The sequence below is a fragment of the Ips typographus genome, linkage group LG16, assembly GCF_016097725.1.
Source record: "Ips typographus isolate SLU linkage group LG16, UJ_Ityp_2.0, whole genome shotgun sequence".
Classification (NCBI taxonomy): Eukaryota; Metazoa; Arthropoda; class Insecta; order Coleoptera; family Curculionidae; genus Ips; species Ips typographus.
This window is the reverse complement of record NC_138437.1, coordinates 7,208,751-7,223,498: the sequence shown is the minus strand read 5'-3', so window position 1 is coordinate 7,223,498 and position 14,748 is coordinate 7,208,751. Positions and strand designations below refer to the sequence as shown.

The 14,748-nt window shown below is 33.0% G+C and overlaps 2 protein-coding genes across 9 annotated transcripts in view; one reads left to right on the top strand and one right to left on the bottom strand.

The window, feature by feature from the left end:
• The first annotated feature begins 1,404 nt into the window (after window positions 1-1,404).
• LOC145738763 (uncharacterized) lies at window positions 1,405-2,180 on the top strand. 2 transcript variants are annotated; one of them, XM_081993805.1, is made up of 3 exons: window positions 1,406-1,728; window positions 1,901-2,029; window positions 2,082-2,180. In XM_081993805.1, the coding sequence occupies exons 1-3, from the start codon at window positions 1,460-1,462 to the stop codon at window positions 2,083-2,085; spliced, it is 402 nt and encodes a 133-aa protein (XP_081849931.1). In that variant the 5' UTR covers window positions 1,406-1,459; the 3' UTR covers window positions 2,086-2,180. The 2 variants fall into 2 exon arrangements, with proteins under 2 accessions (XP_081849932.1, XP_081849931.1); XM_081993806.1 differs by having other exon boundaries at window positions 1,405-1,728; window positions 1,901-2,119.
• Window positions 2,181-2,352: 172 nt separating this feature from the next.
• Window positions 2,353-14,748, bottom strand: part of GluClalpha (glycine receptor alpha 1) — a 31,701-nt gene continuing 19,305 nt past the window's right edge. For 4 of the 7 annotated variants that reach the window (XM_081993766.1, XM_081993764.1, XM_081993765.1 and 1 more), the window contains 5 exons: window positions 9,961-10,184; window positions 9,813-9,895; window positions 9,007-9,141; window positions 8,794-8,946; window positions 2,353-6,814 (listed from right to left, as the gene is read on the bottom strand). In XM_081993766.1, coding sequence (XP_081849892.1) covers window positions 6,246-6,814; window positions 8,794-8,946; window positions 9,007-9,141; window positions 9,813-9,895; window positions 9,961-10,184 — 1,164 coding nt within the window. In that variant the 3' untranslated portion in view covers window positions 2,353-6,245. The remainder of the gene's footprint in view (window positions 6,815-8,793; window positions 8,947-9,006; window positions 9,142-9,812; window positions 9,896-9,960; window positions 10,185-14,748) is intronic. The other 3 variants (XM_081993769.1, XM_081993767.1, XM_081993768.1) reach the window with 1 other exon arrangement.

Sequence of the window (14,748 nt, the reverse complement as noted above, 5' to 3'; positions counted from 1 at the left end):
TGTATCCGGATCTATAATTTTTTGGTAAAATGTTGATGGGTTTCATTAGCATCTAAATGACTTGGCCAGGTGTCTGGAACCAGTTTTAGTTTTCAGTGTGATCGTTAAAATTTATTTAGCTGGTTTAATTTTATAATCATTGGGTCATTATGATGTAAACGATTTTCAGTTTTATTGTAGTCTTGATTGTAGGAAAATCCATATTGACTGATTGACTTTATGTTATTTGGAAATATTACATCGTCATTCCAAAACAAGTAGCGTTTTATCAGCTATTTTTTTGGTGCTTTTTGTAAAGTTGTTAACTTGACAATCCTGGTTATAAATTAGGAGTTAAGCTATCTCTAAATGGTTGAGTGGTTTAAAAATTTGATGTAAATGGTATACTACTACTAGTAGTGAATTTAGCTCTTTTGGTGGAAGGAAGTCTACACGACCATCATCAGTAGCTTCACAAATGGATAACTGAGACACAGAGTTCTAATTAAAATTTAATTTAGGAAAGTGTTGTCAACTTTAATATTAACACATTTGGACCAGCATAAACCAATGACAGAATTTTACCCTACTCAAGCATAGTGTGTATTTTTATTTAATATGTTGTTTTCAATTATGAAGAAAAGAAACAAATACCAAATAAACTACAGACAAAATTGCTTTTTAATAAATCGGAGCAGACGTAAATTCTCGTGTAATGTTGCTTTGTAGTTAATTGAAACATTTCTACTTTTTCAGGACAAAATGAAATTACAGGAGTATGTGAGTGTTAAGTGAGTTAGAGAGTTAATAACAGGAGAGAGTAGTATTCAACTAGCACAAATTAAGTACTCCCTCATTTGTTCAAATTGCCGGAAATCTAGTTAAGCGATTTAATTGCAACTCTTTTGAAATTTTACTGCACTTTTAGATTTCAATTCTGGTTAATTTTCATTGAGTTTACTACACGGGTTTTTAGTACTGGAATAAGTGTTTTAAATTGAACATTTTTTTATTTAAAGGTGTAAGTTTGTTTATTAATTAGTAAAATGTCAGGATGGTTACTTTAGTTTGAATGTCAAATGTTTTTAATGATGCTCTCTTAATTTGTTTTTAATAATGAATTTTTCTTTATTTTTGTAATAAGCTGAAACAAAGTTATTTAGTCATTTCACAAGTTTAGCTAGGTTAGGCTTGAGAAACAAATAATTTTACTTTTGAACTGAATGTACAATACTCTTTTTTAATTCAAAATCCGTTATATACCGAATACAAATTTATTGATTTATTGGCAAGAGTATCGATCAGCAAATCGCCCGTATAGAACCAACGACTATGTTAATTAGAACGACCTTCGTCCGGGTGACATTACAGTTTTTAAGATAAATCTCTCAGACTTATTGGAAGCATATAAAAGGTAAGCCACCTCGCCCATCGGAATCAGTATCGATCGACCATTTAGATCAAAAACATAAAATACAAAATGAAGTTCTCCCTTATTGCTACCTTTGCTTGTGTCATCTATATGACCCACGCTGCTTCAGTTTACACCCCTGAAGTTGTACGGGAAAAACGAAGCCCAGTTCTTGGAGCCGCTGCTATTGGTGGTGCTTCCTTTTTGGGTGCTGGTGCCTTAGGAGCTGGAGTTTTGGGCGCGGGACTTTTGGGAGCCGGAGCTTTGGGCGCTGGAGCTTTGGGAGCTGGTGCTCTAGGAGCCGGTGTCGCTAAAGGAGCTATTATTGGCAGAGGCTTGTAAGTTGTTTCTTTGTATATTGTGTAGGAATCAGGGAGTTAAAATTCAATTAATAAGTTTCTTTGAATGTGTTTACTGTTATGCTTACTTTATAAAAAGGTTTAGCATCTTAATAACTCTTTCCGCTAATGAAATACAAATTAATTTTTAATACACGTTTAATTTTGTTAGGGGAGGAGGATATGGAGGTTACGGTTACAGTCCCAACGTACAAGTGGTTCACGTAGACCATTACGGAGGTTACGGTTACGGCGGTGGTTACAGATATGGCGGTTATGGAGGTGGTTATTACTCTGGCTGGTAAATACTACATTGTCTGTGAAGTATTTAAATAACGTCTGAACTTGTTTAGGTAAAATGTGAGAAACTAATCCAGTGACTTGTACAAAATGCCAATGCGCTTACTTTTATACGATTATGTTATAAGTATAATAAATTGTTTTTTAGTTTACTTTATGTTTCTTTTTTTTTTGTTGAGCCAATTTAGTTGCCACACACTAGGTATACACTTAAAAACCCCTTACTGCAAGGTAGACAGCACCCCCGGTATATATCCCAATTTGTTGACTTGCACCTCTATGGATTTGCTTGTTCATTACTGAACAACAATAAAACTCAACATAGTTTGTACTACAATTTTATTCCATATTAATCGTCAAAATTCAATAATATCCAAAGAAACATCTATCAAATATCAAAGTTCATTTCAATACAAATCAAACTCTATAATGTAATACCCTACTGAGAGTATGTACAAACATAATTTATTTACAACAAAACAATGTTTAGCAGTTAATAGGGAAGTGTATATGAACTAACTACAATTCGATTTATGACAGTGAATATAAAACAGCATAGTAACCATATAGGTACAAGTAATATTTCATCCGTCTAAGTAGATGTTGGTTTGTGTCACCCTGTATAAGTTCCGTCAGTGACGGAAATAAGTTGATTAAACAGCAGAGTAAAGTTCAATGACTTCAGAAGGAAATACGCTAATCAGTTGGTGTAGAATAGTTAAAATTAATAATTATTTGTACGAAGCAAAGTAACCTTATATAAATTTAAAATTAATTTGAATTAGAGAGGGAGCCTTAATTGTTGTAGATTGCCATTGGCTATCCTATATTGATATCACCTCTATCATGCTCCTGAGTCAATATAACCTTAACAGTTAATTTATTCACCTTAACTACAAAGTATAAAAATTCTTTTTCACTTATTATATCCTATAAAATTTTAATTATAGTGTTGATTCTCAAACGCAAAGCATTTTTTGCTGTCGACTAACCCACCTGAAAGGGGTTTTGACCGAGGTAGCAAAAAACAACATTAAAAAGAGGAACATCGTTCTAAACAACCAACACAATCACCTTTAAAGCAGCAAAACGAAAAACTATGAGCCACCTAATTTGGATGATCATTTATTCCCTAAAAAACGCCTTTACAATACCACAAAATCTTTTACATATTACTTCCTTTACAACAGTGGGAGTTGGGAGGTAGCAAAACCCCTCCTCGTATATCTCGCCGGACTGATATAGGATTCCGTAATACATATTTCAGTAATATGTGTTAACAGTATATCAAACTTAAACTCATAAATCAAGTCGTGTGTCAAGAAACATCGTTTAACGTCTATTTACATACTAGTAACACTATACAGACTGTTAGCCCCTTGGGGTTTTAGATTTTATTTAATCCCTTTTTTTTGCGCAGAAATCACGGTCGTCAATATCTATTGGTTTTGTGCGAGTTTTCAACGCAGCAACGTTAAATTCAAGCACAACCAATACAGACCTCCCGCGCAGTCGACTGCGCATAAAACGATTTTCTTGACCCACTGAATTTGTCAAAATTGGTTTCTAATCAAAATCGAACTAATAAGATAAACGTTCGATAAATTGCGCCCTTAACCTGTTTAACCACTATATAAATATATCACATTTTGGAATGTTTCACTCTAATAGTTTTAGTTAAAACAGTAGGCTAATAGAATTTTAAAACGCCTTTTTCCTTAAAGGGATATGAGTAAACGATATGAGAAAAATAAAGTTCGTAAGACATGCAAATTTGCCTAAAATTTGTATCAGCCTACGTATTTTAAGTCCACAACTAAACTAATACAAATAGGAGTTCCTTACAACCAATAAGTCGTCTACCCTAAGTTGTAAAGTCGATCCGTCCATGCTAAAAAGAGACGGCATAATTTTATATTGAGCTGGGAACCGACCAATGGTTCTACAACTGCAGGTTATTAAAATACGCAGGAACCTCTAAACAACTAACTTATTAGGTCTGTGCCTCTATATTTAATATTAATGTCGATCTTGGCTTAGGCGAATTGGGGTAATATTGACTATTTTTAATATTACTTATTGTGTCACTATAGATCATTTGTAGCTTGTTCTAAATACTTTTTAAAACTGGTTCCTGCTTGAGAAGGCTTTAGCACTTTCAAGCACATTTATGATAATTTAAGTTTTATATCTGTTACAGAAACACACATTATTACTATTTTATTATTATAGACATTACAACAATAATTATATGATATAGAGACATCTATTTGGTGTTATGAGTTTTAGTATTTATTTTTATTATTATTAATAATATTGTTAGAATTTATGTTATTAGTTAATACTTATTGCAAATAGAGAGAAACAACTAGTATAACGTGAGGAAGAAATAGAGGGAAAACCAGCTAAATCTGGCCAACAAGTAAAGACTAGATAAAAATAAAAAGTCAAAAAATGTAAGCTATATAATTGTACAGAAAGGATTCTACAGCCTAGACCTTCAGTCCTTATTAGTTATCACTTTTAAGCGTTCCGAACGAGTTGTATTTATTCTACTAGAAAAATCAAAATTTAGTCTAGACAGAGTTTTAACGTTGCAGCGAAAAAACTCCCAATCGCAGTCAAACATTTTGCGCGGCTCAAATTTTCGTTTAAAAAAGCATTTAAAAACAATTCAAGAACTACTCTACCACATCTAAATATCGCCATCAAACAACTTACTTACTTATATACTAAAATGAGGTTGTATTACCCCATATTCTCCTTCACTACCTTGACGATAGTTTCCTTTCACATTTTAATTATATATACAAAATCGCACGCATGTACCTAGCTAGAATAACGTGGAAGTGTTTTGAGTGTTTTGGCACGGAACTTCAGGAATATTCCAAATTAAAATAACACGAAAATATACTTTAGTAAAAATATTCTAGGTATACGCCGCCCCATAACAATCCTAAGTATCGTCAAGGTGACCGAAGTTTTTAAAAGCGTCCTCAAAAGGCCATTAATTTCATTCGAAGGGCATTTCTATGTAGCTAAAATCAACTAGATGATGATGATGACGATGATAGAGATGAGTTACAACAAAAAATAAGTGACTACTTCTAGAAGAAAATTGACTGCTGACGATGATGGAATACCGCGATAGCAGATGGCATCTACTACGTAAATAACAGTTGACTGTTTTATACTGCTAAAATAGAGAGATAGGTATTGCAATTTTTTGTTTTTTTGCAGGCACTTAAAATTTTTCTTGGCAGACTGAAAAATAGCTGGAGTATTTTAGTTAATTTTCCATTCGTTGCATTATTTCATATACACCATATACAAGGTGTAACGTTGAAAATCCACTGTATAAGTGTATTATTCGCAACGAGTAAATGCTGGAAATGGGCTAGTTCGGCTAGAAGACTAATGAGGCAGTGAATGATTGATGTGTTACTTAGAGCACAACATGGTAAGATTATAAGCTGAATTAAATAACGTTATTAATTGTGATACTTGTCTTAGAAAGTAATTACAGTTGAAGAATTATTTAAATTGTTGTAAAGTGTGGATAGCTGGTGGTGGTACTTAACAGTAGTAATAATTATTTGATCGTACCTCATATTTTAAATTATTACCATTAAGTACAGTTAACTAATGCAAAAACAGTCACAAAATGCGTATTACTTCATATGGCAGTGAAATGTATTCAAATTGATGTGCTAACATTTATGTTAAGTTAGGAATGTTATTCCACTTTTCAGTAAAAGATTACATTACTTACGTTCTCGAATTTAAAATTAACTAATGAACTAAGTTTAGAAATGATTGTGCCCTCGTGGCATAGATGGTTTGAATGCATCTGAACTTTTTTCTTAATTTTACATAATTTACCTGATAACCCAATAAAAATTCATTTAGTTACAGAAGTTATGTAATTGAATGAATCGTAATTGTAGGTAAGTTTAATTTTGTCAGGACATTGCAGTTAGCAATATCTCCCTAATGAATTTAGTAAGTTGAAAAGGAGTGGTCTATCCAAGATCACAGAAAATGTCTCTCAGTTGGAATTGTCAAATGTCAATGACAGTAGATGGTCATACTACCGCGGTACATAAAATAAAAACTTGCAAACTTAAAGGTTCAGTTAGAGGTTGTCAGCCGTCTAAAAAGATTATTGCGAGCTTTTATTTAGAATATGAATTTTTTGGTTCAATAGAGTGCTTAACTTAAGACTCCTCCGCTTCCTCCCTAAACAAATAAGTAGACCAATAAATCACATTGAATAAAGCGAAAACCAACGGAAATGTGATTCTGGAAATAACATCAATCCGCTTAGACCGGGTGGGAAATTTTGACAACCAAGACCTGCAACAGTTAGGCCTTGGTTGCATGTGGACCTCGCAATGGGCTTTCTCAAGCCTCATCGGCTCACCCGGTCCGCGAACCAAAGGTTTCTGCAGCAGAGGAGACGGATTGTTGGTCACAATATGGTTCTGAATGGACCGGTTCCTTACCATCGCGAATGTAGTATTGCCTTCTCCGTCCAACATATCAGAAGCGCCGTCTAACGATTGCGCATGCTCCAATTCGACTTGTCTGCGCTGTTTCTTCATATTTTCGCGATGCATGTCAGAACGTGAAGCATAATTCACCAGCGCAAACTCCAATAACGCGCCAAACACGAAAGTTAGACAAACGCCAGTCCACACGTCGATTGCTTTTGTGTATGATACGGGAGGTAGCGATGCGTTGATTCCTGATGTCTGCGTTGCCATTGTTAGTAGCGTTGTTACTCCTATTTAATTCGTTTAATTTAGATATTTTTGTACGTGTGACAAAGCCAAGATAATTTGTATTTAGCTTTCACAGCATTTAACCATTGCTTCTGCTAATACATTTTAATGATGAAAGATACATAAAGTGAATTTAAACACCTCTTAAAGTCAATTTACGATCATTTTATGACGATTCCGTGTACCGTTAAAGTTAGGACGTCACATAATTTCGAGGTTAATTCGCCATACGTACACTCTAACGTGTTGTGCTAAATTCTCGTGGACGTCAATTACAAGTGCACTAACTAGCACAAAAGAACAAGTTTAATTGAAACATTTGGGATTACAGACTACCCGAACTTTTGTTTGAATATTGTTGGCTAAATAGGATACAGTTTTACATGAAATAGGATATTATTAATTACAAACTTTACGTTTTAGTTTAATATGAAATTTAAGAACTTTTGTAATATAACTCCATCTGTAACAGCAACCATTTCGTTTATTAACTATTAAATAAAAGTTCTTCTAAACGGTCCCAAGTCAATCAAACACACATAATAATAATAAGGCTGCAAATTGATTTAACTTCAACAATTATAAAACTCATACCCCACATCACTGTACATAGTACTTGAATATTTTGCATAATTTGCCAATAACATTAATTTTAAAGTAACTTTCAAATCTTCCAAGTCAAATAATTAGTCAAGATTAACTGTATTTACACTGACGTAAAGTGTAAAACTCCTGTAACTCCTGAGTTGGAGAATGACGACGGAGTTAGCTTGTTATAAATTGTATGCAATTCAATAGGAATTTAATCAAAAATTTTAACAATATCATTTACTGTTGAAGCTGTAAATTTAAACACATTCTATAGAGGTATAAAACCTTTGTGAAAGATTAGGGCAAATCTAGTAAATATTCTAAGTTGACTTCACTCATGTTTACTCAAAATGAAATGAGTTAACTTTTATATTCAGTATCAGAGAAGAGAATATATGAAGAAATAATTCATTACATTCACGCATATGGTCAAACGACATAGAAAGAAACAGAGACTGTGAATTTGCATCTCTATGGCGACTTAAGGGAATTAACAAACATATTACTAATAAAGGAGTTACAGCTGAATAATAATTAGTATTAGCCCTTTTCTACGTATACGCTTTTCCATTATGAGTCCTGTAATGGTGACGTGGATCTTAACTCAATTAAAACTTCTGCGTGTACACACAGAGCGGCATATTGCGGAAAATCTGCTTAGGCACCGAGCTTGTTATAAACAAAAGTCGTATTTGATTCACCTTAGAGAATTTAACCGCTAAGGTGAACTTTAATTGTTGTATCCTAAATAACATAATTGTTCTGATTAATTAAATTTCCTTGTCTCCCGCGTGGCTGAATTCCCATCCAGGATTTACTAATCGTAGGCATGGTAACGGAATCGCTAAATTGCTTGGATTAATTGTAGCTTATACCGGGAATCAACTGAAACTCCCTGCTTTAAGCGAGATTTTAAAAGAATTCCTCGGGATTTACGTAAATGGATGTTTCCGCGTCTTTCCTTTTAAACGTACCTTTTAAAGTACAGCAACTCAAATATTCCTTTAACTTTGACTGGAAATATCCCGGATTGCATTGAATGATATCAGAAAAATGCGGGGAATTTTTTTATCGCGTCAATCGATTTTCTCCAATTAGACCACACAAAACAGCTGTGGTTGTCGTCAAGACAAGTGGCGTAACCCAAAGAAATATCAGTTGGTCCATTTGAAAAAATCCAAATCTTCCAAATTAAATATTATCACGTTTCTCGTACATTTTCAAACAAAACATCGCCAAACCAGCTCGGAAAGAGAGATCCGTGTAAATTTTCAAATATCAATATTGGTTCAGTCTGTTATCTGTTGTAACAGGAAAATGTGGATTTTTCCAAGGGCTTTTAAACCTGATCCCAATTTTAGCCCCTACAAGTATTACAGAAAGGACTTACCAAGTGAAACACGTGCGGGAACCGCTCCTTGATCCAGCCAAAATGACACCCAGGAGACAATAACTAACATGCAGCAAGGGATATAAATCTGGATCAAGTAGTAACTGAACTCTCGTTTGAATATTAAATCCACTTTCAAACAACTGTATTCACCTGAAAAAAAAAATCAAACTTTCAGAATCTATTACTTTAATATTACGACTTTTGACTTACCGGTATTAGTTTTGCTGTTGCAATAATCCGTGAGAAACTTCTCCAAAGTAAAACGGGGAAGATGGAGATTCTTGACAACCTGCACAGGATCTCCGTCTTTCCATAAGAAAACTAAATCGTCAGTAGTCCAACCATCTGAAAAACAAACATTTTTATTTATCAATCAATCAATATCAAACTTTTATAAGAGATATAGTTCCAACCTATTAACGCAATATCCTACATGTACACTTTTTAACAAACTTTCATTCCTGGAAGTTTCAGTAGCCCCTTCAACAAAACTTTTTATTGTACTCAAATTTAAAAATTGTCCCAACTTCAATCAAGTTCTTTTTATCTCCCTCTTTCGTCTGGCTACAAAAGAGCTTAAAAATTGTTAGAGACATTGTTTAAACTCTCAACTTGATACTCAAACAACAAAGAGTAATATTAGCTTTAATAAATTCTTGGTATTTTGCAGAAGATTGTTTTATTGGTTTACCGGTGAAATTTTTAAAAGTTTAAAAATAACATTGTTATCGTTTTAGTCTTGCATAAGTAAGTATAAAGAGGGTGTAGTGTTTTTTCCGGTTAAAAAACTTCACTAGGTTACTTGGTGGAAATTGATTTTTACCAAACAGAAAATGTCTGTTGTATATTTGCCTGCTATTCCTTTAAGAGTCACCTGAATTTTTCTGCCTTTTTCAAAGAAAAATTATACAGTATCACTCTTACATGTGTCAGGTTTTAATTTTTTTAAACTGTACTTGTCTTGAAAAACAATTATAAAATAAACACCTTCACTAAACAACAAAAAATAGACTTACAGCTGGCCATCCTCAAAGAACAAATTTGTCGGTCCAAAGGATACAGCTTTAAATTCATGGGACAAGAAAGGGTAAGTGATATTCTAGAAAAAAAATAAAGTAATTGGTTGAGGATAGGTAACTCAAGATCAGAGACAGAACAATTTACCTGATACTGTAAAGAACTGAACCGTAAGGAAATATCCGAATATAAACATTAGGCATGATGATATTGTGTGTATGGCCTTCTTTCTCGTTGGAGAAAAAAAGGTCGGGCATCCACACTCTGTTTGCTTCGGTAAGTGTCAAATACTTTAGTCTTCCATGGTAATCATTGAATTTCAGTCTCTCGTCCATCCATTGTTCCCGAAAAGTCAACTGGACCGAATATTCCTGGAAACGGGTAGTTTTATTAATAACCACCTTAAGAAACTGCAAGCGCAGATTTGAAATGTTAATGGAAATAATTTGCTTCATTATCGAGATTGCCAGTATAACGAGTGGTTTTCTTCCAATTAAGCCACGTCTTTTACAGTCGCCTTAGTTAACGCCAAGTTATGAAAAATGAGCAATAATGGTGTTAAATAAGAAAACATAAATCAGGAGCTATCAATCTCTCCGTTAAAGAGAATTTCCACCATCCGAGTCTACAAGCAACTATTTCCTTTAATAAACATTTCAAGAATTGCATAGTGCTTTGGAATTAGCTTTGATCTTCAACACTCAACAAATCCTGCACTTATACGTATTTACTTTGCCTGTCTCACACAATACGAAAAAAGGCGATCACAAAAAAAAGCAATTCATATATTATTAACTTGCTTTTTGCGTCTCAAGTTTCCAAGGAGAAATTCCTTATTGGAAAACCGATTTTCCGGATTATGAAATTATAGCACATATCTCCTTGGATAGACGGTATGCATGAAATGGTTTAGTCCAATACACCCAACTTCAAAGGGCCGTTTAGTGGATTCCTATTAAGTTTCCTGTTTCAGTTTATTGCAAACTGAGTAACAATTTGCGCTTAAGTGGAATAAACAAAATTTAGAGTTTAGCAAAAAACGTTTAAATTTAATTTCTCGCGAATATAATTCAAATATTTAAACCCAAATAATTAACCGGAATTTAATTGGACCCTCGATAATTTTTCGGTATATAATAACATCAAAAACTCAATTAACGAATTTCCCCAGTGATAATAATAATTAATAATTCTCGTCGAGTTTTAGCCAGACGAATTTGCCACTGACAATTAAAATAATCAAATTGCTATTTACATTCCTGTAAACCTCAAAGAAACAGAAATTTTAGACTCTTTACAGGAAACTCCCACTTATTCAATAGACAAAACTTTCAGCTGCTTTAAAATACATTTTATTGCCAGATTTGTGCAGTGCTGAGATCAAAGCTCTGTTTTATCTTTTGTCAATAAAATAACGACTAGGAAAAACAACATGCAGCATGCGTTCTCAGCTAATCAGCCACATAGAGGAAAAAGGCAAAGGCTGCATATTCAATGTATTTGTAAGCAAAGTTCAAATAGAGACATAAATTATATTCAAATAACAAATGTCGCTTGTATAAATCCTTACTACATACCTGCTGTCAGAAACCTAAATACATATTCAAAACGCATCTCATAGAAGAGCTGAATATATAGAAGATAATCCTCTTATCGCTAGCTTAAGCGTTACAAATTAAACATGATACCAGTCAGCAACTGTTTATCCGACAGAGCAGTTTCAATTAAAATCTCCCTTATTAGCTCATATAAGATGGCCCTTTACGTATGGCATCAAATGTAAATTTGTGTTTATGTACATTTCTGTATTTACGAGCACGGATTTAACTCGCTCCACCGAGAAATAGCCTTGCTACCTTTAATGAAACTCTGGAAAATATAACATTTTGTATTCTGGAATGGTCTCATTTAACCACTCGCTCATCCGTTCTATTTTTTTAATTCGAAATTGCAAAACAGTGATAAGCACGCAATTTCATGTATATTTTTAAATTAAAACAACACAACCGGATCATCTAAATTTTAAAGGGCAAGAAAATACTCATTTATTTTGTTGAGGGATTTTTTGACCAGAATTTATTATTTTTTGCTTTTTGGTCATGGTAGGCAATTTGTCAAAAATTAAAAAGCCATGTCAAAAGTACTTGGTATGTATTGACGTTTTGGGGCATGATTAGCCTTTTTCAAAATATTTGCACGCTAAAAGAAAAATAGCCTATAATAATACCAAATACATTTTTTGAAATATTGGACTTACCAACATAGAGTGACTGAAAGGTTTAAAATACAACTACATATCTGCTTTTCAGGTTGGTAGATAAAATTATCATCTGTAAGGATATCACAAAATTTACTGAGTTTTGTTACAAAACGATTAATGAGCTTACACAATCGAAATCTCAATATTTTCATTAAAATCTGTGAGAAACTAATATACCACAGCACTAACATTAAAATTTCCTCAAAGAAGTCATGATTTTATTTAAAATTAGGTACTGGAACCTTGTGTAGATTTATAATATTTTAAAAGCAAGCATAGACTGAAAAAGGATGAGAAACCGTTTTTCTGTATTCTAAATTATGGCCGTATAGATTTTTCATCCATGACATCCTTTTTAGCATTAATTGAGTTTTTGTTTTGCTGTATGTGCAACATTTCATGGAACTCCCTCTTTCTGGTATTGGTTTCGATTTTAATACTTTGGTTTCATTAATCAAAAAAACTTATTATAGCCTATATGACAAATTGATGAATAAACCGATATATATTCGCATACAAATCAAGAGTATTCTTAACAGTTCTCAGATGGATTATATTGATTAGCCTGGCAGTTAACTAACCCTTACTTAACTCTTATCAAACTTGGTGGTTGTTATATACAAAAAAATTATGTCAATTCGTGTTCGTTCTTGTAATTTTCACTACACTCTAATATATCTTGAAACTCAAAAATCGTTTTAATAACACTTTAATCTGATATATGTAACTTTTTATCTGCAGTATATACAAACAGTATAGAACTCACAACATGCAAAAGTGTGAATTGGACTTCTCACCCATATCAAATCTTAGAAAAATCTACCTATGCATTTGAAGTGTGTAAATCGAACAATTGACATGTTGAAATGGATTATAAGAAAAAGTTTAAAACAAACCTACCAAGTTACATGTTTCTGATTTAAAACGCATGGGAAAGTTTCCAGACTGTCCAGAACAAATGGACGTAAATACTACAGATTGTAATATATTTTTAAATCTTTTATGCATTATCAAGTGTTACAGAAAGTCAAGTGTGATAAACAGATTTGTGAGTTGGTTGTTGCACAGCAACTTAACCTGAAAAGCTTTAAAAATTGCATTTCCTGTTGTAAAATCATCCTTTCACTGTTATGAATTGTGACCTGTCAAGTAAATGCATTTTTGTAGTGTCATCAAACACTCCAATAAATGTCGATTCATCCTCGTAAAGGCAATAATTGAGGTAGCACAAATGGAACAGTAACTTATCCAATTCAAGAATATGGGTTAAAAATCCTTGTGTCATCCATCAAACACATCTCTAGAGGCGAGTAAAAGTAAATATTTGAACAGGAATTCTCGGGATAAAAATCATATAATTTTTTATTGATGGTACTCCTAACCTAAATATTGTCAATTTCTTGAAAATGAAACCCTTGGTGCGTTATAAGGCAATTTTCAACTCAATGTTGCTCAAGTCTATTGATGAATATTTAATTAACTCGTCTTTGCCTGTATTCCATAACACTTACGCACACTACGCAGTATTTATTAAATTTCATTTTCAACATTCAACACGTGAAAAAAAGTCACGAGAACACAGTTAACAAAACTACATAAAAATATGTCGTGACATGCCATGAGTTAATGTTTTACGTAAAAGGATTTGCATGTATATTTCAACTTACATTAAAAATGTAACGGAAAAAAATCTGTTGTCGCGTATTCAAAAACGCACATGTCTTTCCGATTGAAATATGTTTTATACACGTTTTGATGTTTTCTGATCGATTTCTACCCGCAATACTTTCTTTTACATCGGCACAAAAAATCACACACGAACGTCAAGAGCCTACTTCGTCGAATTGCATTTATTTATTCTATTTCTTTTCCCTGGGATTTTACGGTTCGTTTGAGGGCATATTTGCGTACCCATTTGAAAATTCACGAAATGTAATATATCCGGACAAAATTCAGTATGTATCTTTGTCAATTTCAGGATATAGTGGAAGTCGAAGAAAAGATATTAAAATAAAACAATTCAATCTCACAAATTGCACTGATCAAGACGAGAAATATATATTTTTTAAATCCTTTGTTGTTAATTGAAATACCGTGTGTGACTTGGGAGTTCTGGTGAAATTTCATCCAGCAAATATAGGACTGTTCCAGGAATTTGTCATTTACGGAATATCAATTTAAACCCTTCGTTTCTGTAAATAGAACATCCAAACAAAAATTTGTTGACATTAGCAACACTCCAAAACATTTTATGAAGTTAAACTCAGTATGTACCGCAATTCAGAGCCGGACGGATAAATAATTATATTTCAATTATCTGCTGAAATGTTGATAAACCCTTGATAAATCCAATGTTCAGAGATTAAAATATTTTATTAGGCACGGATTTCCAATGCACTAACTTTCAACGAGTTTATTTATTTTAGTGATTACTGTCTCATAACCACTACAAGTTTAAAGTATCAGTTAATATTTTTTATGTTATGTTATAAATTAATGGAAATATGCCAGAATATAAAAGTGTTCCTAGACGTTGTAAGACTTCCTTTCTTCACAGTGTTTGATTAGGAAGTACACGTTTTGTTCGTTGAGTTAAAAAAGGTTTTAACAGTGTGCTTTTAATAAAACAGTACAGGAACTTAATTAACGTAGTGAAATCCCTATATCAAGCACGT

Coding starts and splice junctions, on each gene's coding strand:
- LOC145738763 (XM_081993805.1), top strand. CDS start 1,460: ATGAAGTTCTCCCTTATTGCTACCTTTGCTTGTGTCATCTATATGACC. Junction 1,729..1,900: donor GCTATTATTGGCAGAGGCTT/GTAAGTTGTTTC, acceptor TAATTTTGTTAG/GGGAGGAGGATATGGAGGTT.